This window comes from Cyanistes caeruleus, chromosome 25 (assembly GCF_971803275.1).
Source record: "Cyanistes caeruleus chromosome 25, bCyaCae1.hap1.1, whole genome shotgun sequence".
Classification (NCBI taxonomy): Eukaryota; Metazoa; Chordata; class Aves; order Passeriformes; family Paridae; genus Cyanistes; species Cyanistes caeruleus.
The window spans coordinates 2,810,758-2,836,356 of record NC_141725.1 but is presented as its reverse complement, the minus strand read 5'-3'; the positions used below and the strand labels follow the sequence as shown (position 1 = coordinate 2,836,356).

Here is a 25,599-nt window from a genome sequence, read left to right as displayed (position 1 = left end):
TGAAGCCAGACCTCGCTCCTCGGTCTGGGGGAAGGAGGTTCATTTCAAAAAGTTGTTGGTGAGGAAAGAGAAGTTTGATTTTTCTCTTTTCCCCCAGAGGAGCAGCTCGCTGCAGCTGTCTCTGCTACCCACAGGAGGGCACGTTCCTCAAAGCAAACTGGAATTCAGCTCAAACCCAATCCCGCCCAAAGGATCTCATTGATCGACTTGATTTCACTTCAAGGGAGGTTTTGACAGGAAAACTGCTCTGATGAAAGCAAATTCCTTCTAAAGGTAGCAGGATCCTTTGAAATATTGTGTTTATCCATGAAAAATGCTGTTGTTTTGGGTGCTGGAAGTGAAACCTGAAATGAAATTATTCCTTTAAATTGTTTCCTGCGTGAAAAAATTCCCAGAGGGTCGAAATTGAAAGAAACAAAAAAATTCCCTTTGAAATTTTTGCTCAAAGAAAAAGTTTGCTTGTTTTAATAGGGAGAATCCTCATTGCTAAACAGGTGCCAAACAGCATTTTCCTGCCTGGCAGATTCCTGTGCCCCCATCCTTGGAGATGTTTTCCAACATTAATGATTCTGGGATTCTCTCCATGCTGTGTTTCACTGCTGAATGAGCTCAGTGCAAAACATCTGGAGCCTGAACTGGTCCCTGTCCGTGTCCCCTGTCCTGCAGGATCAGCAGCACCATCCCATGCAGGTTATGAGGATCAACTCACCTGTGACCGTGGATTTTCCCTTTATAGCAGAGATAAAATTAAACTTTGTCATCATTCCATTCACAATCATTTTCATTTGTGCTGCACATAAACAGTTTTGCAGGCAGGGAGTCACTCAAGGCCTGCACTTAGGAATTAAATCTCCATTTAATTTCCATTCCAACTATTTCCAAGGAAATTTCAGCAGGATGGGTGCAAACTGCAGCTTTTCCTTCACGGAGCTGCCACATCCCTTGGCCACAGCCCTGAGTGAGCTCCAACCACAGCCCCAGGGCTGTGTTTTCTGCATCACAAACTCCTGACCTTGCTGCTGCTCAGACAACAACATTCTCCAGTGCTTTTGGCTGGGCTTGAGAGGAGAAATCTGTGGAGTGTGGCTGTGCCAAGGCTGCTGGAATTTCCCAGTGGCACCGTACCCCGTCCTGCTCTGCCCACAGTGAATTCCAGGCTGTTCTGGGATGCTCTGTCCTCTCCTGGCAGTGGCCCAGAGCATTTTTTATCTCAGCCTTGCCCAGCCTGGAAGCAAACAGGTGAGTGCTGAGGGTGGGAGAAAGAAGAGAGGATGTTCAGCCCTTCCCATGCCTCCCATGGTTGTGTCCCAACAATCCCTAGCTTGGTGGGATTTGGAAAGGTCACTCTTCTCAACCTCGCATCTTTCCCCTAACAAGTTTTCAGCACAGCTAAAACCCCAAATGTGCTCTTTTCCCCCACCCTGGAAATTTCCTTTTATGAGATTTAAAGGACCAAGCATTTATCTGCAGTTTTATCTGTTTGGTTTGGCTGTAGCTGCCTGGAAATTCCACAAAAAACACTGGATAAAGTCATGGAAAAAAACCAGTGCCTGTGGGTTTTGGTGTGCCACTCCCTGCAGGGAGCTGGAGCCTCCTGAGCCCACAGAAGGAGGATGTGTCCATAATGTGGATGTAATTAAGTGCAGTCATATTGATATGACTGAATCCATGCAGCTTCTGTCAACACAGCTCCTGCACAGAGGCAATGAAGTAATGAAACCCTCAGTGACTGCACAGCCCCTGTGCAGGGTTGAAATGGAATTTCTGCACAGAGGTTTTCTGGTGAGTGAGTTTGAATGAGGCTCCTCTCGTTTCCCAGATATCCACAGGTGCTGAAACAGAGTGAGCAGGAGCCTTGGGGGGAGTGGGGGACAGGATCAAAGTGAGGGCCTGGGTGATGTGGTGGGATGGGGACACAAAATCAACAGAACACACAGAGATGGCACCTTCAGCACCTGCATGGCAGCAAAGAGCCTCTGAGGCACCTGGAGAGAACTTTCTCTGCTGCTCCAGACCCCTCCCCAGCTCCATCCCCTTCCCTGGACACGCTCCAGCCCCTCGGTGTCCTTCTCATCATGGGGGGCCCAAAAACAGCCCAGGTTTGAAGTGTGACCCCAGCAGTGCCCAGCACACAGAGCAGTCTCTGCTCCTGCTGCCCACTGGCACAAGCCAGGTCTTCTTGGCCCCCTGGGCACGCTGCTGGAAGCTTGGAATCTGAATATTGAGCAAAAGGGTTTGGTTTGTTGGCCTGGGGAAGCTCAGCTTCCTCATGGCTGTGAGCATCTTAAAGCTCTGTAACTGTTTCACTCCGGTGAGTTTATGTTTAAAAACCACAGAAAACCATGGAGTGGCTCTGTGGATTATTAACACTCCTCTCCTCTCCTCTCCTCTCCTCTCCTCTCCTCTCCTCTCCTCTCCTCTCCTCTCCTCTCCTCTCCTCTCCTCTCCTCTCCTCTCCTCTCCTCTCCTCTCCTCTCCTCTCCTCTCCTCTCCTCTCCTCTCCTCTCCTCTCCTCTCCTCTCCTCTCCTCTCCTCTCCTCTCCTCTCCTCTCCTCTCCTCTCCTCTCCTCTCCTCTCCTCTCCTCTCCTCTCCTCTCCTCTCCTCTCCTCTCCTCTCCTCTCCTCTCCTCTCCTCTCCTCTCCTCTCCTCTCCTCTCCTCTCCTCTCCTCTCCTCTCCTCTCCTCTCCTCTCCTCTCCTCTCCTCTCCTCTCCTCTCCTCTCCTCTCCTCTCCTCTCCTCTCCTCTCCTCTCCTCTCCTCTCCTCCTCTCCCCCTGTATCCATGTTATTTTCCAGCAAATTCTTTTCCAATACTGGGATTACCTGAGGGCATAGGCAGCATTGCAATTGGTGTTTAAGTTTAATGTTCAGAGGATATAGGCACAATCTCTGAAGTGAGGTGATATCTAACGTCAAACTAAATAATTATACACCCAAGAAATCCTAATTCTCCACTGCTTTTGGGGCTTTATAAATATGTATTCCACACACTACACTTTGCATATTGCATAAACAGCCTTTGCCCACTCTGTGTTATTTCAAAATCCATGAGTGTGCAGTTTTTAATGAGTTAAAATAAAAATTGAAAAGGAGTTTATGCCCATGACAGGCCAGGGTAAATAGTTTTTGCCCTGTTTTATTTATGAGAATTGCAGAAGAGTCATTTAATCACAGACAGAGGCAGATAAAGGTCACTTATCAGCTGCTGTGTCCTGGTGATGAGTCCTTGGCTTTGCTGATTTATGACAGCTGAGAGTTGCATATTAATCTAGAGCATAATTTGGTGGGGATTTTTGTGTGTGTGAGTGTCTTTTTTTTGTGTTTGTGTCCTTTTGGACTGGGGTTTTTTTGGGGTTTTCCCAGTATTTCCCATACCTCTTTGCTGTAGACCCTTCCACATGACCAGAAAAGATGTTGCAAGTCCTTGATGGGAAAGACACCATGGGCAGTTTAAATCTGGAAATGACTCTGGTATAAAGAGACTTTTCTGTGATTTCCTCATCACATCCACCTTCTTCTCATGTCCAGCTTCAAGTGGAAATTGCTGAAATACTTTATTGCCCCCCACGCCCCGTTACCTTCCAAGTCAACGTCCTGAGGTGCAATAACTTGGCCTGAGTCACTTGCCACCAGCCACTCTGGAGCTGGGAATTTGGGATTTTTATCAGAGGAGTCCCAGCCCAGAATAGCTCCCAGATCCAGTGCCAGGGCTGGCGATAAAAGTGAAAATGATGTAAACTGTGTTGGGTAATTCAGATGGGCAGACAGGGCTTGTTCCATACAGGGGAACGATTCAGCTGAATTATTTCCAATTTATTTCCACTCTCTGTGTCCACAGCTGAATGAAGAGATGATTCTTTTCTTGAGGCAGGAAAGCAAAGAACCAGCAAATGGGAATTTCACTGGGGTGATGCTGTGTGGGGCACAGGAAAGCTGTGGCTGAGAAGAAGCAGCAGCCAGTCTCACTTCCAGAGTTCCTGCCCTCAGAGATGTGGTTTGACATGCACAAATCTGGAATCCCACAGCCCAAATCTGAATTTATCCTGGGCCTTTGCTCTTATCCTGATGTTCTTTTGTGAGTTCTGTCCCTGCTGGCATCTCCCCCTGCCTCAGTCATGTGAAATACCTGGAAATCTCAAGGTGAGGCAGAAATGTGAAGGCATCATGGAATTATTGAAGCTGGAAAAGACCCTTAAAATCACCAAGGCAAATAATCTAACGCTGCCAGCCCCTCAGTAAACCATGTCCCTAAGTGCCACATCTCCACATCTTTTCAACCCCTCCAGGAGTGTGTCTACACTTCAGAAAAAGTGACTTTTATCACAAAGGTAAAAATCTGTAACCTCCCAGCACAGATAACATCCCCCAGACACTGCTGTAACTCACCCAGGATGATGAAGGCTTTGTGTGTGCTCTCACCACAGATTTACCAACAGGAATAAAATGGATTCTGTGGAGGTTTTGGTCCTCCCCTCGAGGCTGAGCCTGTGTTATCTGTGTTACCTGCAGCCACCTCCTCTCTCCTGATCTTGTGTCACAAGGAATGACCCAGTCCAGCCAAGGCAGGGTCACCTGGAGCAGGTGGCACAGGAAAGCGTCCAGGTGGGTTTGGGATGTCTTCAGAGAGGGAGATTCCACATCCTCCCTGGGCAGATGTTCCACTGCTCTATCGCCCTCAATGTAAAGAAGTTCTTCCTCAAGTTGAGGTGTTTGTTTTGTATTTCATTTTCTGTCCATTACTCCCCGTCCTGTCACTGGGCACCTCTGAGCAGTGGCACCATCCTCTGGACACCTCTTGGAGACATTTGTATATTTATATAGGATTGATGGGATCCTCTCTCAGCCTTCTCTTCTCTGGACTAACCAGGCCCAGCTCCCACAGCCTCTCCTCATCACAGAGATGCTCCAGACTCATCATCTTTGAGCTCCAGTAGCTCCTTGTCTTGAACCATGGAGCCAGAGCTGGACCCTGGACTCAGCTCCAGATGTGCCTCACTGGGACCAAGGGGCAGGATCACTCCTGCCCTGCTGGCCACACTCTTCCCAATTCCCCCAGGGTCCCACTGTCCCTCCTGGGCTTGGAATTCCCCCCAGGTGTTTCTCTGCAGAGCTGCTCTCCACTGGGTCACCCCCAGCCTGTCCTGCTCCTGGTTCCTTCACTTTCCTGGAGCTGCTGGGGTCACGCTGCTCCTGGTGCCTCAGGAAACAGGAGCCCTGTGGCTCCACAGGAGTTATCCTGGCAAACACAGAGCCAGCAAAGGAGCTGTCTGACCAGAGGCCCAACCACCCTGGTGCATTTGCTATTTCCAGCTCAACAACTCCCTGTTTGTTTATGAAGAATAAATCAGTAATAACTCCAAGGCATCAGCCCCTCTCCTTCCTGTGCCCGAGGACCACCTGTGCTCAGCTCTGCTCTTCACCACCAGCGTGGTCCCCTTTGGCCCCAGAACCAGCAGGACTTCAGCAAACACCACAGGATTTACCTTGGGAGTGATGCAACCTCGTTTTGATGGACAAGGACACGGGCAGCAGATAAAAAACAGCTCTCCTGAGGTATTTGTTGGCTCAGGAAATGGCCAAAAATAGACCTGGTAACTCCTGCCACTTGAGTTAACCTTTGGGCTGTGCCCCTGGAGCTCTCCATGGTTCACTGGGAATTTGTTCCCCTTGTCAGCACAGCAGGTCCTGGCTGAGGACCAGGGCAAGCTGAAATATGAGGGTCAGGAATCTGAATTTTACAGATCTCACCAACTTCCAGGCTGCTGTTTTATCTTGATCTTCAAAATAAATTCACCATCTGAGTGAGAATGGAGCCAGCTTGGAGGGGCTGCAGAGAGGAGGAGCTGATACAGCTGGGGAGAGGTGGGAGAGCTGAGGAGCTGCAAGGGAAGAGTGCAGGAGATGGGAAACAGCCAACACAGCAAGAACTGGAGGTGCTGGGGCCAGAGGACAGCTCAGGGCTCCCAAGGCTGCCTTGGCCCTCCTGTCCTGCTCTGCTGGTGCTGTTTCACAGCTGCAATATCCCCAGCACTGCTCTGTCCTCTGGCCCTGCCGCTGCTCCAGCTGCAGCCTGACCTTCTGGCAGGAGCTTCCCTAATTACGTATTCCTTAGGTTTGCTCATCAGCTGAGTGGTGTGAACCAAACCCTGCCCTCCCTGTGTGAGTGGGAAATGTCTCTGGGCAGTGGGAGGAGGCAGAGAAGAATTTACAGGGAAAAAACAATGGCTTGGAATTCTTGGTCTGCACCAGGAAAATAGCAGCAATAATTCATTTCACAGATACAGCTGTTTCCCTAACAGGATAAACAAAATCCTGGCTTTTCTGCAGCTTTATCAGCCAGGAACAACTGAGAACAATTACGTGGATCCGTCTGATTGTAACCCCTAAAAATAAATCAATTAATAAATCAATAAGCACTGTTAATACAGCTTAAACAAGCAAGACCCAGCGAGGGCAGGAGATGTGGAGCTACCACAGGTTCTGGTGATGAGGGTCCAGAACTGCCCAGTGCTTGTGCTGGTGGTGCTGCTCAGCCCGTGCCCTTGGCTTGTGCTGGTTGGAAACAGCAGCACAGGGCTGCTTTGTCCAGCTTTGACCCCACCCTGCTCCTCCCTGGAGGGCAGGGACCTCTCATCCCCTCTATCCCTAAATCTAAAAGCCCACTTTGATCCTTCAACAGAGATTTCTGCTCCAGGTTGGACTCTTCCCCCTCCCCAGCACATTTTACATCTTGCCCTGTCCAGATTGGCCTAAGAGCTTCTTCATGAACCTTCTCCTGTTTCGTTTGGTCAAAGGCTTGTTGTTGCTCAGGGCTCTACTTGAAAATCTTTTTCACAGAATCATTGAGGCTGGAAAGGTCCTCTAAGACCATCAAATCCAACTATCAACCCGTGGTCATCACTAAACCGTGTCCCCCAGTGGCACATCCACGTGTTTTTTTAGCTTTTCCAGGGATTGTGACTCCAGCACTGCCCTGCTCAGCCTGTTCCAATGATTTACAATCTTTTCCATGAAGAATTTTTCCCTGATGTCCAACGTAAACTTCCCCTGGTAACAACTTGAGGCTGTTTCCTCTTGCCCTATTGCATCTTGCCCTTAACCTTACTTCATTTTAGGGAAAAAAACAGCTCTCAGAAGGGTTTGGGTTATTTTCCTCCATTCCCAAAACTTCTGCTGGGTCTGCCCACAGCACCACAACACCCCAGGCACTGCAGAGCTTCAGAGTGTTCCAGCACAGCCTGGGGCAGTGTTTGGGCTGTGCTGTGGGCCCAGGAACAGCCGAATCCCGGTGTTTGGCACAGCCCATTCCCAGTGTTTGGCACAGCCAAATCCCGCTGTTTGGTACAGCCCATTCCCGGTGTTTGGCACAGCCCATTCCCGGTGTTTGGCACAGCCCATTCCCAGTGTTTGGCACAGCCAAATCCCGCTGTTTGGTACAGCCCAATCCCGGTGTTTGGCACAGCCCATTCCTGGTGTTTGGCACAGCCCATTCCCGGTGTTTGGCACAGCCCATTCCCGGTGTTTGGCACAGCCAAATCCCGGTGTTTGGCACAGCCAAATCCCGGTGTTTGGCACAGCTCATTCCCGGTGTTTGGCACAGCCCTTTCCCGGTGTTTGGCACAGCCGAATCCCGGTGTTTGGCACAGCCCAATCCCGGTGTTTGGTACAGCCCAATCCCGGTGTTTGGTACAGCTCATTCCCGGTGTTTGGTACAGCCCATTCCCGGTGTTTGGCACAGCCCATTCCCAGTGTTTGGCACAGCCCAATCCCGGTGTTTGGCACAGTTCATTCCCGGTGTTTGGCACACCCAATCCCGGTGTTTGGCACAGCCCAATCCCGGTGTTTGGTACAGCCAAATCCCGGTGTTTGGTACAGCCCATTCCCGGTGTTTGGTACAGCCCATTCCCGGTGTTTGGTACAGCCCATTCCCGGTGTTTGGCACAGCCAAATCCCGGTGTTTGGCACAGCCGAATCCCGGTGTTTGGTACAGCCCATTCCCGGTGTTTGGCACAGCCCATTCCCGGTGTCCCGGACACCGCGCCGGGCATTGACCGCGGGTAACCCACGCCGGCAGGGGGCGTGGCCTGGATATTATTGACAGCCACCTCCTCCAATGGCGCGGCGGTGCGTCTCCCCTCGGCGCAGGGGGCGTGGCTTTATCTCTGCCCACCGCCGTCTCGCCCAATGGGATGTTTCGAAATGGCAGAGTGGGCGGGGAAATCGGGAGCTGGCCACGCCCCCAGGCTCGAGGCTGTTAAAGGCCCCGCCCGGCGGCGCGCGGGAGCTGCTGAGGGGCCGCGCGCGCCCGGCGGGCCCGGAGGTAACGCGCGGTCCTAAAGCCCGAGGCCGGGCCGGGGCTGAGGGAGGGGAGGGGGGCCCCAGCTCCACACAACTCTCTGGGTGCCCCCAGCCACACCTGGCGTGTGTGGGACGCCCGCCCACCGCGGGGGGTTCGCTGTGGGGTTCATTACCCCGGCAGACGCTTCTCGTGATGTCCCGTTTGTGGGTGGGTGTCTGGGCAGCGCGGGGGGAAATTCTTGGTGGTTTTGGTTAAATGAACACAGGGTGAGTTGGCGGGGGGGAGTTTCCCCCATCTGCAGGGCAGGGCAGGAGGTGGTCTGAGGAGAAGGAATGTCCTTTCCCCTGTCCTGTCCAGGAGCCCATCGTGGGGGACCGTGAGGTGTCCTGAGAGCTTGGGAGGCTCTGAGGTGACCTGAGAGGTGGGAATGCTCCGTGAGGTGACCGGAGAGTTTGGGGATGCTCTGGGTGACCTGAGAGATTGGGGACGCTCCACAACGTGACTTGAGATTTTGGGGATGCTCTGGGTGACCTGAGGGATCAGGGATGCTCTGGGTCACCTGAGATTTTGGGGATGCTCTGGGTGACCTGAGGGATCAGGGATGCTCTGGGTCACCTGAGATTTTGGGGATGCTCTGAAGGATTGGGGATGCTCTGGGTCACCTGAGATTTTGGGGATGCTCTGGTGACCCAGGTGCTCGGGACGCTCCTGTGCCATCTCCAGAGGACACAAAGCCATGTGTGGGAGCCGGCAGGGACACGGTGACAATACAGCCCTGTGCTTTCCTGCTCGGCCCGTGGGGATCTCCCCGGGTGCAGATGGGTGGTGAAGCAGCAGTTTTGGAAAGAGGAGCTCACTGGTGAGTCCCACTGCTGGGGAATTCACCTGACACATCCTGGATGAAGCAATGTGCCTGAAATGGAGAGTTCTGTGGTTGTCTGCTGCCCAAGCCATGGGCAGGGGGCAGCTCTCTGCAGCCCAAAGCTCAGCTCTGAAGGTGCTGCGGTGGAGTCAGGTGCCTGTCTGCAGTCGTGACAGTCACTCATCATCCTAACAGAGGCTGGAGTTACTTTTCCTCCTGTTTTCTCCAGTACCAGGAGGCCATGGGGTACCTGCGGTCAGTGGTGCTGTGTGTACAAAACCTTTAGTGCTCAAGAAGCTTTTACCACTGCCTCTCCTAAAAACCGAGTTTAAGAGGAAGAAGAGTGGGTTGCTCAGCTTTTGTTTCCCCACTTAATGAATCTTTAAAGGGAACAAAAAGGAACAAAAAGGCCCAGGTTTCGGTTCTGATGGTGATGTGGCAATTGCCTGGAGCTGCTGTAGACGGGAGCAGAACGGATGTGGTTCCTTTACCGGTTAAAAGAAATCATCCACAGGAAGCCGAGTGGAAAATGTCAAGTGGCTGATAAAGTGCTCAGTAATTTGAATTTGAACCGGTGCTGTTGAAGCTTTGTGTGTTTTAGGTAAAGGTGTGTTCAAAACCTGTTAGAAATTCAAACTGCACCTGTACTCCCTTTAATGTCACAAGTTTGCACGTCCTCAGACCTTTATTCTGGTTTGTCAGTGAAGCCCTATAGTGATTCCAAAGAAACACCCCATTTCCACTTCTGCTGGGTCAGGTGCTCCCTCAAAGCAGAACGCATTTTTATTCAAATGATTTAAGGAGTCAGACAGGCTTAATTAAAAGGGAGGTTTCTTCCTGCAGGTTTTTTGCCTGGGAGTGTGTCCTCCATGTTCCCAAACACTGTGCTACTTCATGGTGTGCTGATTCCTCAGGGAACAGCGTGGGGTGGGAGCATTTGGTGTCCAAGAGTTACACCTGGCTCTGGTGAACCATGGAATGGTTTCAGTTGGAAAGGACCGTGAAGATCATCCCCTCCTAACCCTAATGTGTTTTACAGTGGCTGTGTTTGAAACTAAGCATTAGGGAGGGAAGAGCCGTGCTGCAGTGCTGAACAAAGCTAGGCAGGCTCTGTATATATTGGGAAATATTTGCTTCTAACCTGAATCTGCTGGATAAAATGCATGTCTGGTTTGGGAAGCTGCACAATCAGAATGCACTTCAGCTCATGGTGTGAGTGTTGTGCACAGTGAGAGCAGAATTCGGGCATGGTCTCCACTGGGAAGAGCTTTTCCCTCTTGGGTGACTGAAGGTGATGCAGAAAGCCTTGGTCCTACCATGGACATGAAAATTAGAGGGATGGAACACCTCTTCTGTGAGGGAAGGATGAGAGAATTGGGATCCTTCAGCCTGGAGAAGCTTTGGGGTGACCTCATTGTGGCATTCCAGGACCTGAATGGGGCCTGCAAGAAAATGAGAGACAGAAAGACAGAGACTATTGGAAAGGGCCTGGAGTGCCAGGGGGAACGGCAGGGTTAGGTCAGGTATCAGTAGGAAGTTCTTCCCTGGGAGGGTGGGCAGGCCCTGGCACAGGGTGCCCAGAGCAGCTGGGGCTGCCCCTGGATCCCTGGCAGTGTCCAAGGCCAGGCTGGATGGGGCTTGGATCAGCCTGGGATGGTGGAAGGTGTCCCTGCCATGGCGGGGGTGGCACTGGATGGGATTTAAGGTCCCTCCCACCCAAACCATTGGGGAATGCCGTGATTCCCTGACCGCAGGAGTGAAAACACCTCACCCTTTCCCTTGAAACTTCCTTGCTGCACTAAAGCACAGCTGGCAAGAGAAATGCTGTAACTTGTGCAGGGGTCACAGCTTCCCCCAGGGCCACTGGGGTGCCCTGAACCCCTCGTTGTGGGGTGCTGGGACAGAAAGTAGGAGCAGCATTGCGAAAGGGGGTCAGGAGCGATGGCAGCCGCTGCCATCCGTCCCTCCTGGGCTCCGCTCGGCTTTTCCTTGGGCAAGAGAGGCCGTGGGGACAGCTCGGGTGGCACCGCGGGTGGCTTTGGGCTCCTCGGGGCTGGGCAGATCTGAGCGGCTGCTCCGAGCACGGCGGGGCTGCAGATCCAGCAGCACCTTCCCACCCTCCCAATAAACCCCTCCTGTGTTCCAGCCCGGAGCGGCTGTGCTGCAGCGTGTGCCAGCTAGCCGTGCCATTCAGAAACGCGTGTTTTACACACATCCCGCTCTCGCTGCTCATGAATTAAAACTATTTCTGGCGTGGTGACTCGCAGGCTGGAGCTGAGCGTGGCGTGAGCAGCAACGTGTCCTTGCACTGATGAGTGAGCGGAAAGGGGGATGGCCCTGAGCTGTGCCTGCCTTGGCTTTCCCCCTCCCGCCACAGGTTGGATCCTGCAGCCTGCTGGGTCGGATTTATGACATAAAAAGACTCTTTCATTCCTGTCCCTCACCGAGACGAACATGCCCCTCGCATCATACTGTTTAAATGCGTCTAATGCAGGTACAAAATAGCAGCATAAAATCCACTTCTTAGAGAGATCAAGGATAATGGGATTCATCTCCAATCAGCTCGAAATCCCTTGAAACAATTAAAGCTCAGCCTGGCGACTCATAAGCATCAAAGGCTTTTGATGAGTGTAAACCTTAAATAAAATCAGCGTTTAGAAAACACATCGTTTAGGCGATGAAATCCCTTAAGACAAGGTGCTGAAAGCAGCGTGGGAGCCACCAAAAAAAAAAACAAAAAAACCACCCCAGCTACAAAACGCTTATTTTGATGCGAACGGGCTAAATGTGAGGTGTCTCGGGGCTGTGTCCCCCCAGAGGGACCCCAAATCCGGGGTGTGCCGAGCCTGGCGGGGCCAGAGCCTCCTTAAGAGGCGGCGGTGTGGGGTGACGAGCCGCTTCCAATTGCAAGGCAGCAGCACATGACATAAGATGCTCCACATTTGCCTCCTGGGCGCTAGTTTAAAAATAAAGGATATTACACGTCGGGCTCGGAGCGGCTGCGGAGGGGAGGCTGCGGGACGGGCGATGCGCGGTGAGGCTGGAGGGATGCGGGGGCTGCCCAGCATTTGGGACATTTGGATTGAAATTGTTCGGCTCGTGGTGCTCTTGGGGGGTTGTGGGTGTCACGCCGGCTCTGCTGGGGGTTTTTGCAATGAGCAGAGCGTGCCTGCTGTCAGAATTTCCTGTATTTCGTGCAAATGCTGCAGGCTCGGGTTGTGCCTCTTTGGGGTTGCCTCGCTCACGTCAGTGGAGCTGCTTTGCTGTGACGTTTGGCTGTATTTGAATTTTTCAGACCTGTTTTCGCAGGGACAGTGCTGTGTGAGTCAGACGCGAGGATGGCACTTGCAGAACCTGTCTCTGTGGCTTATTGCAATTCAGCTCTTCAAGGGAGCTGTGAGGTGTCACGGGAAGATGTGCTGCTCAACTCTTCACCCAGGTTTGTCTAATTTAGGATTTTATTCACCCTGTTGCCACCTGTATATATAGTTTGTATTCTACCGTGCTTACTTTGATTATTAAAATGATTTTGGAAGAGCCCTGCCTCTGCAGGGAACAGCTCATGTGCAGTATCTATACTGATCTCAAATTCCTGCTGGTAAGAGGCTGCTTAGATTTACAGACTAAAGAGCAGATTAGGGTCTATATCTCACCACAGCATAATGGGATCTAGCTGACTAAAACCACTTCACCTCAATTTTTTGGGGCTGCATTGAATTACATGTTGTAAGGGGGAGAAAAAATGACTTGATTGACTGCAAGGGAAATAGCTGGGGCTTTTCTGCTCATATTACTGGGTCATTTGCATGCTTTGATCATAAAAGCTGGTGGAGAAATGGTGCAGAACTATTGCAACTGAGGATTAATTTGTGCTGAAAAATGTTCTCAATAATGAGGAGGGAGCACGGAGATGGGAATATCTCATAATACCCTTGGGGGAAATAAAGAAATTATTTACTCAGCCCTGGTTGCTGGCTTGCAGATTAGTACAGAGAAGCAGTTCTGCTTTAGGACAGGACATGGGATCAGCCATGTCAGATCTTCCCTGGGCCTTAAACCTCCTCATGTGCCCAAAGCAGTCACAATTGACTGTTCCCTAGAAATTCAGAATAAATGTAGATTAGAGGGAAGAGATTTGCCCCTTACCCTGAAATTCACAGTGCCTGGATTGTCTTATCTCTGGCCTGCTAGAAAGGAAATAAAAGGTGGGACTTGGTGGGAGCCCTGCCTGGCTGAGGCTGAGGAGTTTGTGTGGGCCCAGAGCAGCTCACCTGTGTGATGTGATGGGCAGGGTCAGGGCTCCTTTCTGCCCCAGAGCTGCCCCTGCAGTGTTGGGGTTATTGTGATGTCAGGGCCCTTCTGGATGAGCCTGGGGCTGGTGCTGCAGGTGTTGCTGTGGAGAAGGGAAAACACCGGCCTGCAGAAAACATCTGCGTGATGGGCTGAGGAAAAGGGCCCGGTAGGGCAAGGCAGGATGGAAAGTTTGGGTCTCTGCAGTGTAACCTTAAATCAGCTAAAACTCAGACCTCAATGCTCTGCAATGGTCCAGGCAGGGCATTGCCCAGGGCAGGGAACAAAGCAGCAGCTGCCTGCTTGGAGGGTGAGATTCCCAAATCTCACTGGGTCTGGCTTCCAGCTCCTGCTCTCAAGTGGGATATGAGACTTGATTATCCCTCACCCTCCTCATTAAGGCTGTGAGACAGTCCAGCTTGGAAAGGGATGGAGTAAGAGCAGTTTGGCAAGCAGGCAAGTGGTGTTTCACCAGCTCCTGCAGGGCTGAAAGTGAAAGGACACCTCAGCTGGGAGGAGTGGCTGAAGCACGCGGGGATGAGCCCATTTCTGTTTCCTCCCAAGCTCTGGTGGGAGCACTGGCTTTAATAAGAATACCTAAGAACAAGATTTCCTGTTAAATCAATTTCCTGCTCTTTTGCAGGAATCTGTGGGTTTCCCCATGGGGTGACTCCAGTGTCCCCAGGGCTGTCCCTGTTGTTGGACTCACATATTGCAGACAGGAGATGAGTTCCAGATCCGAGTGTCCCTTCCTGCCCCCCTTCTCCTCCTCCTCCCAGCTGCAGGCTCTTTGTTTCAGGCACCTGGAGCAGCCTTTAGGAATTAAATGATGGCTGTTTTGGGATGATGTTTATGCATTCTTCTGCAGCTTGTCTGCAATGAAAGCTGCAATTAGGACAACGCTCATGTGTTCAAAACTATCACAGGCAGAGCTTTCACACTGAGAGGGACCTGTTCCATTGCTGGGGCCATCCAGGGTACTGAATTAATAAAATCACCTGCAGAACATCAGGAATCACTTTGACATCCAAGGGCTGAGTGACATTAAGGGATGGAGCAAATCTGCCTGTGGCAGGCGGCCCTCAGTGTTCTCATCCAGGGATAATTCCTTTTGCCTTGCAGAACTGCTGAGCCACACAACAACAACAGCGAGCCAGGGGAAGATTCCAAGATGGAGAAATATCAGGTGAAGTCACTCGATCCCAAAGGTGAGTGGATGGAAGTTTGGGGACTGTGGGGTGCCTGAAATTATTATTGCAATGAGAGAAGGATTTGTTTGACAAATCTTTGTCTTCCATGACAATGGAAGAAGCGGCTCAGGTTGCAGGATGGGTTGTGCAGAAGTGTCTGGAACTCAGGCTTTAAAGCACAGCTGTGCATCCAGGATTAAATAGGCAGTGTCAGTGCCTGGTGCTCATCTATCAGGTACCAGTGTCCTGCTTTCAGTCCTCTTTAAAATAAAAAAACCCCTAAAAATAGCAGAGTATGAGATGCAGGAAACTTTCACCTTACCTGTACAAGAGCCTTAGGGCAGCAGAGCAGGTTAGAGGGGACATAAGTGGGAAATGTTTAACAAAATTTGAAAGTGCTCTAGAGGTTTCTAGTGTAAAGTACTGGGGGTCACATGGCAAAATTGCCACGAAGAAAGGGTGAGAAAAGGGGGGGAGGTATAACAGCCTTTCCTTTCATGTGCTTGATACTTGTATTTCTATTGTTGTTATGGCAGCAGGAAATTTCTAAATTTAAGATGCTGAACACTTTTCTTTCACAGCAGCCTCCTCCCCTCCTGGCTCCAGTGTGTGGACGACGCGTTGTGATGGAGAGGTCAGGCTGAGGATGGAGGAGCAGGGCTTTGGCAGCGAGGCCCCAAAGACTGTGCACCAGCTGTTGCAGGAAAGTGTGAACAAATACAGTGACTTTTATGCCCTTGCATCCAAAAAAAATGGCCAGTGGATAAAGCTGACATATAAGATGTACTATGATGAGTGCTGGAAAGCAGCCAAAAGCTTCCTGAAGGTAAGAGTTTGTTGAATTCTCTTTGTACATATTCACAGAATCCTAAAACCAGAATGGTTGGGGTTGGGAGGAACCTTAAAGCTCATCCCATTCCACCCCCTGCCATGGGCAGGGACATCTCCCACTGTCCCAGGCTGCTCCAAGCCCCGTCCAGCCTGGCCTTGGGCACTGCCAGGGATCCAGGGGCAGCCACAGCTGCTCTGGCCACCCTGTGCCAGGACCTCTACACCCTCCCAGGGAACAATTCTTTCCCAATATCTGATGTAAACCTCTCTTATTTTAATTTAAAACCTTTCTCCCTTTTCCTACCACTGTGTAAAAAGTCAGCTTTAATGTTCACTCATTAAGTGCTGGAATGGCAGCGTTCAAGTCTATCTTAAACCTGCAAATTCCCTGAGTACAGATGAATCTTACAGTGACAGGGAAGTACCCAAACATGCTCTGGACACCTTGGTATTTAATTTTTTGACAGTTACTTCTACATTTAACCAAGTAAAAAAGCAAGTAAGGAAACATTTAAAGTGAGGTGTTTGAGATGTATGGCAGACCCGGACACTGCTCCTCCAGAGGCATGGAAAGGTTCATCTTTCTAAGAGAAAAACTTAAAGGGATGTTTACAAACCTGGCTTAAATGTCCCCCATGGCCCAGCCTTTGGCTTGTGCTGCTGGGATTAGAAGACTTGGAGACAGAAACCAACAATACCTGTTTTTACTGTTGGGACCAAGTCTTAGCTCTTCAAGTTAAAGCCAGCCTGGTTTTACTTCTGTGGTGGGATCTGGGACAAAACCAGAGTCTGGCTGAGGGAGTTAAAGACTGGGACTCCAAGAGCTGGAATTTCATGGCCAAGTGGGGCTGCCACTGGAGCTTGTTGCTCTGGCCATTATTGATATCTGACATTCCCAACTTGTACCAAATGTCCCAGGAGGTGCTGCCTGACTTCACCTCTCACCTCATTCCCAGCCCAAGGGGAACTGGTAACTCCCTGGATTGCAGGTTTATATTCCTGTTAGTGAATTCCAGTGTGCCAGTCTTTCCAAGGGCAGACCTCAGCAAATCCCTATTTTCCTGCCTGCTTACACTTGGACAGTGATGTGAAACTTCCACTGGTTCCATCTTGGCTCCTGGGGAGTTTTCCAGTGGGAATTACCCCGTGTAAGAGCAGGAACTCTTCCCTCAATGCTGTGCTCACAGCAGAGATCTGCAAATGAACCCTGGGCTGTGTCCAGAGGAGAAGCCAGGTTGCTGTAATTCCATCTCTTGTTTACAGCTGGGCCTGGAGCGTTTCCATGGAGTGGGCATCCTGGGATTTAATTCTGCAGAGTGGTTCATTGCTGACATTGGAGCTATCCTTGCAGGGTAAGACTCTTGTTTCTTGCCATGCATTTTGCTTTGGCAGGCAGAGAGTGACTGCAGTATTCACATGAGAAGCAGGTTTTGATTAAAACCCCAGTAAAACAAACCAAAAAAAACCCAAAGCCAATTGCTTTTATTTGGGTTTAATGAAGGTGGATAGTAGCTGAACTATTTCATAATGAATTAATGAGACAAAAATGAATTCCTTTTTTTTTAGCCGGCTGCTTCTCTCAAAATAAGATAACCAGAGGTTAATCCAAAAGCATTCCTATGTACACAGTGATTAAAATATGGTGGGAAGTGCCAGAGAATTCCAGGGCTGGATTGTGATATCTGCCTTCCACATGAGATATTTTGGTCCCTCGCACCACTCTTGACATTTCACATGCCCCAGAACAGAATCTTTCCTCTAGGAATTAAGCTCTTCCCTCTTTGTTGTCATTTTATGGGATATTCTTCCTAAAGTTTTTTCTCTGACATGGTCTGAATTTTGCCAGCAACTCTGCTTGTCCTCTAACTCTGTGTTTTTCTTTTCTGTTTTGTTTTTTCCCCTTTCCCAGGGGATTTGCTGTTGGGATCTACACTACAAACTCTCCCGAGGCCTGTCATTATGTGGCAGAGAACTGCAGTGCCAACGTTATAGTGGTGGAAAACCATAAACAGCTGCAGAAAATCTTAGAAGTAATAATGTTTTTTAAATGGCTAGGGGTTACAGCTACCTGTTGCCAGATGTGGGAGGGTAAAATGCTGTGGGAGGACATTACCTGAGGGGAGTGCTGGGTCTGAGAGCAGAGGTGAACTCCTTGGTGTGCTCCCTGCTCCAGCCAGGTGAGCTGGCACTGGCTCTGTGTCTCACAAGAGTTTAAGTGGTGCTTTCACTTCTTAAAAGCCTTGGGCTTAAAATAGAAGAAACCAGAATGAACAATTGAGCATCCTCTAGGTTGTTTGGCAACATCCCAGCTCAAATTATGATTGTTTCTAGTGAGGCAAACCCATTCTTGCAGGAGCACAGATTGGATTCTCTTGGCTTAACATAAAGTGTCAAATGTGAGGAGTGTGCTAAGTGGGGTTACAGAGGCCTGAAAGGGACAAGCAGCATTTGCTCCTTCTCATGAACCTCCCTTCCTGACACAGATTGAAGACAGACTACCTCATCTGAAGGGCATTGTCCAGTACGGGGAGGAGATCAAAGAGAAGAGACCAAATCTGTACTCGGTAAGTCCTGGGCTTCCTCACGCCTTCTGAGTCCTGGTTGTGTTCAGCTGCTGGCTGCAAGTACCTGTCACCTGCTGTGGGGCCTTAAACATCTGCTGGGGGACACACAGGATGTGGGGGACATCCCTGTCCATGGCAGGGCCTTGAATGAGATGGTGTTTAAGGTCCCTTCCAACCCAATCTGTGACTGTGATCCCCTGAGCTTGTGTTGGCTGTGGTGGTGTCTGCTGTTGTGCAACCTGGATAATCCATGTTGTAAGGGGGCTGTGAGCCTCCTGACCTTTCCCCGACACCCTCAGGCCCCACAGTTGCTCCAGGGAGTTGCTACAGAGCTGTAAAGCTGCTGAGGGTGGGTCTGTCTCCATTCTGCTCCTCCCTCTGTCAGCCAGAAAACACTGCGGTGATGGTGTGGATTCACGGCTTCTTCCAGAGCTCTGGACAGGGGGAACAGCTTCCTTCTCTTGATGTGTAACAAAGAGTTTCATTTTTCCTGTGGGTGATTCCTTACAAAGGGACTGAGTTCTTCTGTTCTCTGCAGTGGAGGGAGTTCATGGAGCTGGGCAGGGACGTGCCGGACTCGCGGCTCCGCGAGATCATCGCGTCCCAGAAACCCAACCAGTGCTGCACCCTCATCTACACCTCGGGCACCACGGGGCAGCCCAAGGGCGTCATGCTCAGCCACGACAACGTGAGTGCCCAGTGCCACCCCAGCAGCTGTCACCCTGGGGGTGCTGAGGGGGAACATCCAGAGCTGGGAGGGACCCCCAGGGATGATCAGTGCAGCCCCTGGCCCTGCCCAGACCCCCCAACAAGCCCACCCTGAGCATCCCTGAGAGCGCTGTCCAAACGCTCCTGGAGCTCTGGCAGCCTTGGGGCCGGGCCCATTCCCTGGGGAGCCTGGGCAGTGCCAGCAGCCTTGGGGGGAAGAACCTTGCCCTGAGATCCATCCCAAGCCCTGGCACAGCTCCAGCCCTTCCTGGGCTCCTGTCCCTGTCCCAGAGCAGAGCTCAGCCCCTGCCCCTCCGCCTCCCCTCGGGAGGAGCTGCAGCCCCCGAGGAGCCTCCCCTCAGTCTCCTGTGCTCCAGCTGAATGAGCCAAGCGCTGCTGTTGAGATCCCAGGATGCTGTAGCTGTGTTGTGCCTGTGTGTTCTGTGCTGTCCCTGCCCTGAAGCCCCTGGGTTCCTGTTGCAGCTGACGTGGACGGCGGCGGTGGCCGCGCGCTTCATCACGCTGAGCGATGCCCACGACAGGCAGGAGCACGTGGTCAGTTACCTGCCCCTCAGCCACATCGCTGCCCAGATGTGTGATATTTGGGCAGCCATGTCCTTCGGAGTGCAAGTTTACTTTGCCCAACCAGATGCATTGAAGGTAAAAAAAAATGAGATAATAAACTTACACCCATCCACCTGCTTGAGCTGGGGTGGGTGCTTGAAACAAGGCTGTGTTATCTCGTGGTTCTGTCAGCTTTCCTAACTGGGTTTACTTTGCCCATTGACCAACTGCCCCTGTTGGTCTGACTGGGGCCTGACCTTCACCTTTTGACTCGGTCACAAACTGGGAGAAGCTGACCCAGCTCTTCACAACTGGGAGCTGCTGAGTTCTTACCTGACACCTGGTGCCACATCAAGAACCGGTTGAGCAACAGCCTTGTGTTTGCTCTGCCTACATTGCACCATGGCCCCAGCCATGGAGTAAAGGATTCTTGTGTCAGCACTGGCACTGAAAACATTGACCCTTGCTCCCTTCATAATTCCCACTGGAATGCCTCAGGGGTTCCCTTCTCTTGGTGGTGCTGCAGAAAACAAACAATTCCTCAAAACCGATGGCAAACTCCCAAGTTTTTGCCAGTGACCAGTACTGACCTGAAGTCTGCAGCGAATCACTTCTAAAAACTGCATTAAATCCTGCTTCTCTCAGGGCAGCTTGGTGGAGACCCTGCGGGAAGTGAGGCCAACTGCTTTTTTGGGAGTTCCTCGTGTCTGGGAAAAAATGGAAGAGAAAATGAAATCTGTGGGCATGAAAGCCTCAGCATTCCGAAGGAGAGTGGCATCATGGGCCAAGGAAGTGGGGCTGCAGACCAACCTGAAGAGGATGAATGGGTAATTATGAGCTACATTTCAGGGATACTGATGAGTTTTAGGAGAACTTTCCTGTCAGATCAGGGATTTTATTCCACCCAGGGATTTTATTCCACCCAGGGGTTATATTCCACCCAGGATTATATCCCATGTAAGGGCCTGAGGGGGAGCAGCAAGGGCTGGAGGGGGGAAATAATCCATTATTTTATTGAATGAACTAAAATAGGATGGAGATAAAAGGAGGAACGGGGAGGAGTTCTAGGTGTGCCCGTTTTCCTGGTGCAGGTACTCGGAGGTGCCGGTGAATTTCCGCCTGGCCAGGCAGTTGGTGTACAGGAAGGTGCGCAAGGCCATCGGGCTGGATCGCTGCACCAAGTGCTACACAGGGGCTGCTCCCATCACCAGAGAGACCCTGGAATTCTTTCTGAGCCTGAACATTCCCGTGCTGGAGCTCTATGGAATGAGTGAGAGCTCTGGGCCTCACACCATCTCCCTACCTCACGCCTTCAGGCTTGGCAGGTGAGCACCTTCCTGGGAGCAGAGCAGTGGTGGGCTCTGCCTCTGGCACTCCATCTCTCCTGGAGCAGCTCATCCCCTGAAAGGTCCCTGGGGAGCCACATCACAGGTGAAGAGATCTGCCAAGGGCAGCAGCAGCAGCAGCAGGGATATGGGAATTTACCTTTTCTGGGTTCTGTGGGAGCTGGGGAAGAAGTGAGGGGCTGGAGGGATGAAGGAAGGATTGGTAACTCCATCCTACCCTTCACTTTAATGGCAAATGACTAAAGGGTGCAGCGTGTTTTGAATGGCTCCTTCAGTCTGCACAGTGCAGGTTTGCTGCCAAGGACATAAATCATTCAAAGCTCAGGTATTGAGAACAATGAGTGCAAAGCAGCAGGTGTGTGAGCACTGATCTCTGCAATAACAACTCGTTCTGCAGCTGCCCTTACACGAGCACATGCCTTTGAAGCTCTTTGCTGGAGCTGTTGTGCTAAAATCCTCTGGGGCTTTGTTCAAACCCTTCAGCTTGAGAGGTGCTGCTGTGGCCTCTACTTGAATCCAGTTTAAAATAAATGAATCCTTGGTGTGTGCTCTGTTTCAGCTGTGGGAAGGAGCTGGGGGGCTGCCACACCCTGATCCATAAGCCAGACAGGGATGGCGTTGGGGAGATCTGCTTCTCAGGAAGGCACGTCTTCATGGGCTACCTGAACATGGAGGACAAAACCAAAGAGGCCATCGATGAGGATGGCTGGCTGCACTCAGGGGACCTGGGCAAGCACGACAAGGATGGATTCCTCTTCATCACAGGCAGAATTAAAGGTAACACATCCCCTGACTTTATCTTGATGTTGTGCACTATGGAATCAGTGAGTTGTTAAATGTTGGGAAAGACCTCATGGAGCCAAACTAACCCATGTCCCCAATTTCCACATCTTTTAAATCCCTCCAGGGACGGTGACTCCACCACTGCCCTGGACAGCCTGCCCCAATGCTGAACAGTGAAGAAATTTTTCCCAATATCCAACTTAAACCTCCTCTGGTACAGGAGAGGCTCAGCTGATTGTGTGGTTGTGACTTGCACAGAAAAATATTTAAATCCTTCTCTTCCTGGAGTTTCCCTGTGAATGTGGCTGCAGGGTGTCCTCCCCTGTGATGGGAGGAGAAGGGCAGCCTCTGGAGCCAGGGTGTGTTTACAGAGTGATGGAGAAGCCCTCTGATTTCAGCACCAGTGCAGTTCATGCTTTGTGGGCTGCTTTTACCAGCAGTTCCCTCAGTTTCAGGAGCTCTACTGGGTGACCTCCAAGGAAAACAGCAGCTTAACACTGTTGTGCAAGTGCCTTGCAGCAATGTGGCTCTTGGGACAGCAGTTTGAGCAACCCCAGACAAAGCCAAATGTCACTCAGGCCTTCAGCCCTCAGAAAGAGAGAGGTGCTCATGTGAGGGCTGCTCTAAGGAACAGGAGATTGAGGAGAGGGGGTCCCCTCTGCTCTGCAGCACACAGGAACTCCTTTCACTTCAATTTCTGACCATTTGAGTGCCAACTTAGGTGCCTTAGAGGCCCAGGGGTGTGTGCCAGGGTGCCAAGGGGCTCACCCTGCATTGCCAGACTGCAAACACCCCTGGAGCAGGAAGGCAAGGCAGCTTTGGCTGGGCTGTGTGGGAACAGTTCCTGCTCCTCTCTCCAGGCCTGCTGGAGTCATGGGATCAGCACCGAGGCTGGAAAAACCCTTCGAGGTCATTGAGTACAGCACCCCCAAGGCCACCACTGAACCACGTCCCCAAGTGCCACATGCCCACATTTTTGAACACTTTTGGGGATGGTGACCCTGTGACTTTCCCAGTCCTGGTGTGCTGCCTTCTCCAGCCCTGCTGGCACAGAATCACTGATCCAACAGATAGGAAGGAGCAGTTAAATTGTTTCAGATTGTGGGAAGGGGAGAAGCTCCAAGCATTAATCAGGATTTGATTGTTTTCCAGAGCTCATCATCACTGCAGGAGGTGAGAACATTCCTCCTGTTCCAATTGAGGATGCAGTCAAGAATGCTGTTCCCATCATCAGCAATGCCATGTTGGTTGGAGACAAAGCCAAATTCCTTGCTATGCTCCTGACACTAAAGGTAATGGAAAACAGGATGGGGATCCACCACCTGTGCTGCTGAATCTGATAAATTGCTGGGAGGAAGAAAATTGTTATACATTTTTAGTATCTTGTGGAGATGAGCCCAGAGCACAATTGGCTGTAGCTGAGCTGCAGAGAGCAGCTGAAAGCACAGAGCTGTCACTTGCTCAGACCATCAGGCCCTGCTGTTGTTCAGGGCAGCTTTTTCTGTGCCACAGAGGGCAGGAAGAAACAAAAGGAAAAGACCCAAAAGTGAGGCTGGAAAAGGAAACCCTTCAGCTCTCCTCACCTGTTTCAGTCTCCCAGAGCAGTCTGTCAGGGATTTCTTTGTCAGACTCTGGCTTTAAACCCCGCCAGGACCCAACTGTGGTGGCTGAGTGTCAGAGTGGGAATTGCTCCTTAGTGAGATCGAGGCCGGCAGCCTTGGCCTGGGACAGGAGACCTGAGCCAGGCCCTGTGGGTGGCCTTGCTGAGCTTGTCATGGTTGAGTGCTGTGTGTGACCTCCAAGACAGTGCAGGGACAGTAAACTGTGCTCCAGAAAGGGTCTGGAAAAAAGTGATTCACTTTGGGTAGCACAGGAGGGATTTGGTGGATGAGCTCTGTACCCTGCTGGCTCCTGAGCAGGCAGAGATCTGGGGGGGTTTATCTGTGTTTTGTCCCAAGTTTCCATTGGCAGCCAGGGGTTGGTGAGAGCTGAGGGGCCGCTGGGGTTGGAGTGGGGCGGGGAAGGGACCCAGGAGCTGTCCCAGGGTCAGCTGGAGCCTCCCTGGTGCAGAGGGCCTCAGCAATGCTCAGTCACCTGCTGTGGCCTGCAGTGCGTTGTGGATGCAGAAACGGGCGAGCCCGGAGATGACCTCAGTGCAGAAGCTCTGGAATTCTGTCAGAAACTGGGCAGCAAGGCCACCAAGGTCTCAGAAATCATCAGCAGCAAAGACAAGGCCATCTACACCGCCATCCAGAAAGGGATCTCTGCTGTCAATGAGGGAGCCGTGTCCAATGCCCAGAAAGTCCAGAAATGGGTCCTGCTGGAAAAGGATTTCTCCCTCTTTGGTGGAGAGCTTGGTGAGTGGTGAGGGGGTGTCTGGGGTCTGCCTGTGCCCTTTCCCTGGCTATTGAACATCAACACAACCACAGCCCCCAGTGCACAGAGCTGCCCCCAGCCTTTCCTCACTCTGGCTTTTCCATGTGGCCATTCCTTTTACCAGGAAATCCAGGGGTGGGATGAACTGGGGTGAATTCCCACTTCTGCCCAGCAGCACCGAGTGGAGCAGCTCTCACCCTTCTGCAGTGCTATGGAACATCCTGAGCTGGGAGGGACCCTCAGGGATGATCAGTGCAGCCCCTGGCCCTGCCCAGACCCCCCAACAAGCCCACCCTGAGCATCCCTGAGAGCGCTGTCCAAACGCTCCTGGAGCTCTGGCAGCCTTGGGGCCGGGCCCATTCCCTGGGGAGCCTGGGCAGTGCCAGCACCCTCTGGGTGATGCTTCAGCTCACAGGGGAAGAGAGGGAGATTCTATTAAACCCAAAGAGAAATTTAGAACCAGTCACTGTTCCATGTTCTGCCTCTCCCCTCCAGCCCTGCTGGGTGCTCTCAGTGGTTCCCTGCCCATTAACCCTGTGCTGTTCCCCACAGGCCCCACCATGAAGCTCAAGAGGCCGGTGGTGGCTCAGAAATACCGGGACCAAATTGCTCAGTTTTACACGGACATTGAAACCCCCTCGGGGGAGCCCTCGAGCCGGACATAGAGCCCTGGACTGACGCCACTCCCGAGGACACTCCCAGGAAGGATTCCCTGGATCCTGCTGAAATAAAGAGGCTCAGCCTTCTGGCAGCCCCTCGGCGTCGCTTTGCTGTCCGTGTCCTGCCCTGCAGTGTGGTGAGCCTGGTCCTGCCCATGTTCTGTGTCTTGTGGCCCCTGCTGAGAGATCTCAAATAGCTCAACTTTCTATTTTTTATTTCCATTTTTATAAGGGTGATACAATGTTTACCTTAAATCCATGTGACATGTTACATTCTAACCAAAGTTTTCTTTTCCTGAGATGAATGTAAAACTGGAGCTACAAATCAGGAGCTGCCCTTTTCCTGCTAAAGGGAGAAAGGCAGATTTCATTTTCCAGCAGTGTCCTCACTCCCCGCTGCACGTTTCCCTGCATGCTGATGGCATCCATATCATTTTAAATCTCCTTCCCTACAAACTGTTCCTGTCTGAGATGACAAATGCTGAGTGACTACACACAGCAGTGGAGGTGGAACCTCACATGAACTGGGTTTGTCTGTGCAATATTTTGAGTTTGTTTTACCCCTTTGAGTTATAATGAAGCCATAAATTGTTGTTGAAGTTGTATCTGTGGCTGGTATTCTGGGAAGTGATTTACTCCAGGGATTATTTATAAGGCTGTGTACAATGTGTGAAATCTGTTTGTGTCTTACAATCCAGAAATGTTGTGGTGTCTGAAATGGTGAGCTCCAGAGAGGAGGGTGGGTGTGCTGAGGCTCTGTACCTGTGCTTGGGGAGATGGTGCTGGGAGCCCAGGCTGCCTCTCCTGAGGGTCTGTGAAGGTTCTTCATGGTGAATTCAGCCTGGAGAACACAGACTGCCCACACCCACAGCTGGAGGGAAGCACCTGTACCCAGAGCTCCTCGTGCTCTCTGCTGAGGGGCTCATTCCAGGCTCCATCCCCAGCAGGTGAAGGATTGTCTGGGAATGGTTCATTGCAAACCAGAGATCCTTACCTGAGCCTGGGCAGAGCAGCCCTGCTCTGCCTCCCAGTAACCATTCTCCAGGGAAAGGAGGAGCACTGGGAGGAGGTGAGAGCAGCTCAGGGTGGGTTAAACCCAAACCTGTCTCTGCTTTGGGTTGGTGAAAT

General features: G+C 51.5%; 1 protein-coding gene across 15 annotated transcripts; it reads left to right on the top strand.

Moving 5' to 3' along the window:
* Positions 1–8,119: 8,119 nt before the first annotated feature.
* ACSBG2 (acyl-CoA synthetase bubblegum family member 2) lies at positions 8,120–25,076 on the top strand. Of its 15 annotated transcripts, none has more exons than XM_086862669.1 (15): positions 8,120–8,319; positions 12,470–12,599; positions 14,573–14,658; positions 15,222–15,466; positions 16,735–16,823; positions 17,381–17,501; positions 17,955–18,035; positions 18,574–18,723; positions 19,227–19,403; positions 19,953–20,134; positions 20,399–20,632; positions 21,213–21,430; positions 22,589–22,728; positions 23,547–23,793; positions 24,365–25,076. In XM_086862669.1, the coding sequence occupies exons 1-15, from the start codon at positions 8,184–8,186 to the stop codon at positions 24,475–24,477; spliced, it is 2,349 nt and encodes a 782-aa protein (XP_086718795.1). In that variant the 5' UTR covers positions 8,120–8,183; the 3' UTR covers positions 24,478–25,076. The 15 variants fall into 15 exon arrangements, with proteins under 15 accessions (XP_086718795.1, XP_086718801.1, XP_086718797.1 ...); XM_086862675.1 differs by having other exon boundaries at positions 8,235–8,319; positions 15,225–15,466; XM_086862671.1 differs by having other exon boundaries at positions 8,247–8,319; positions 12,456–12,599.
* The last annotated feature ends 523 nt before the right edge of the window (positions 25,077–25,599 follow it).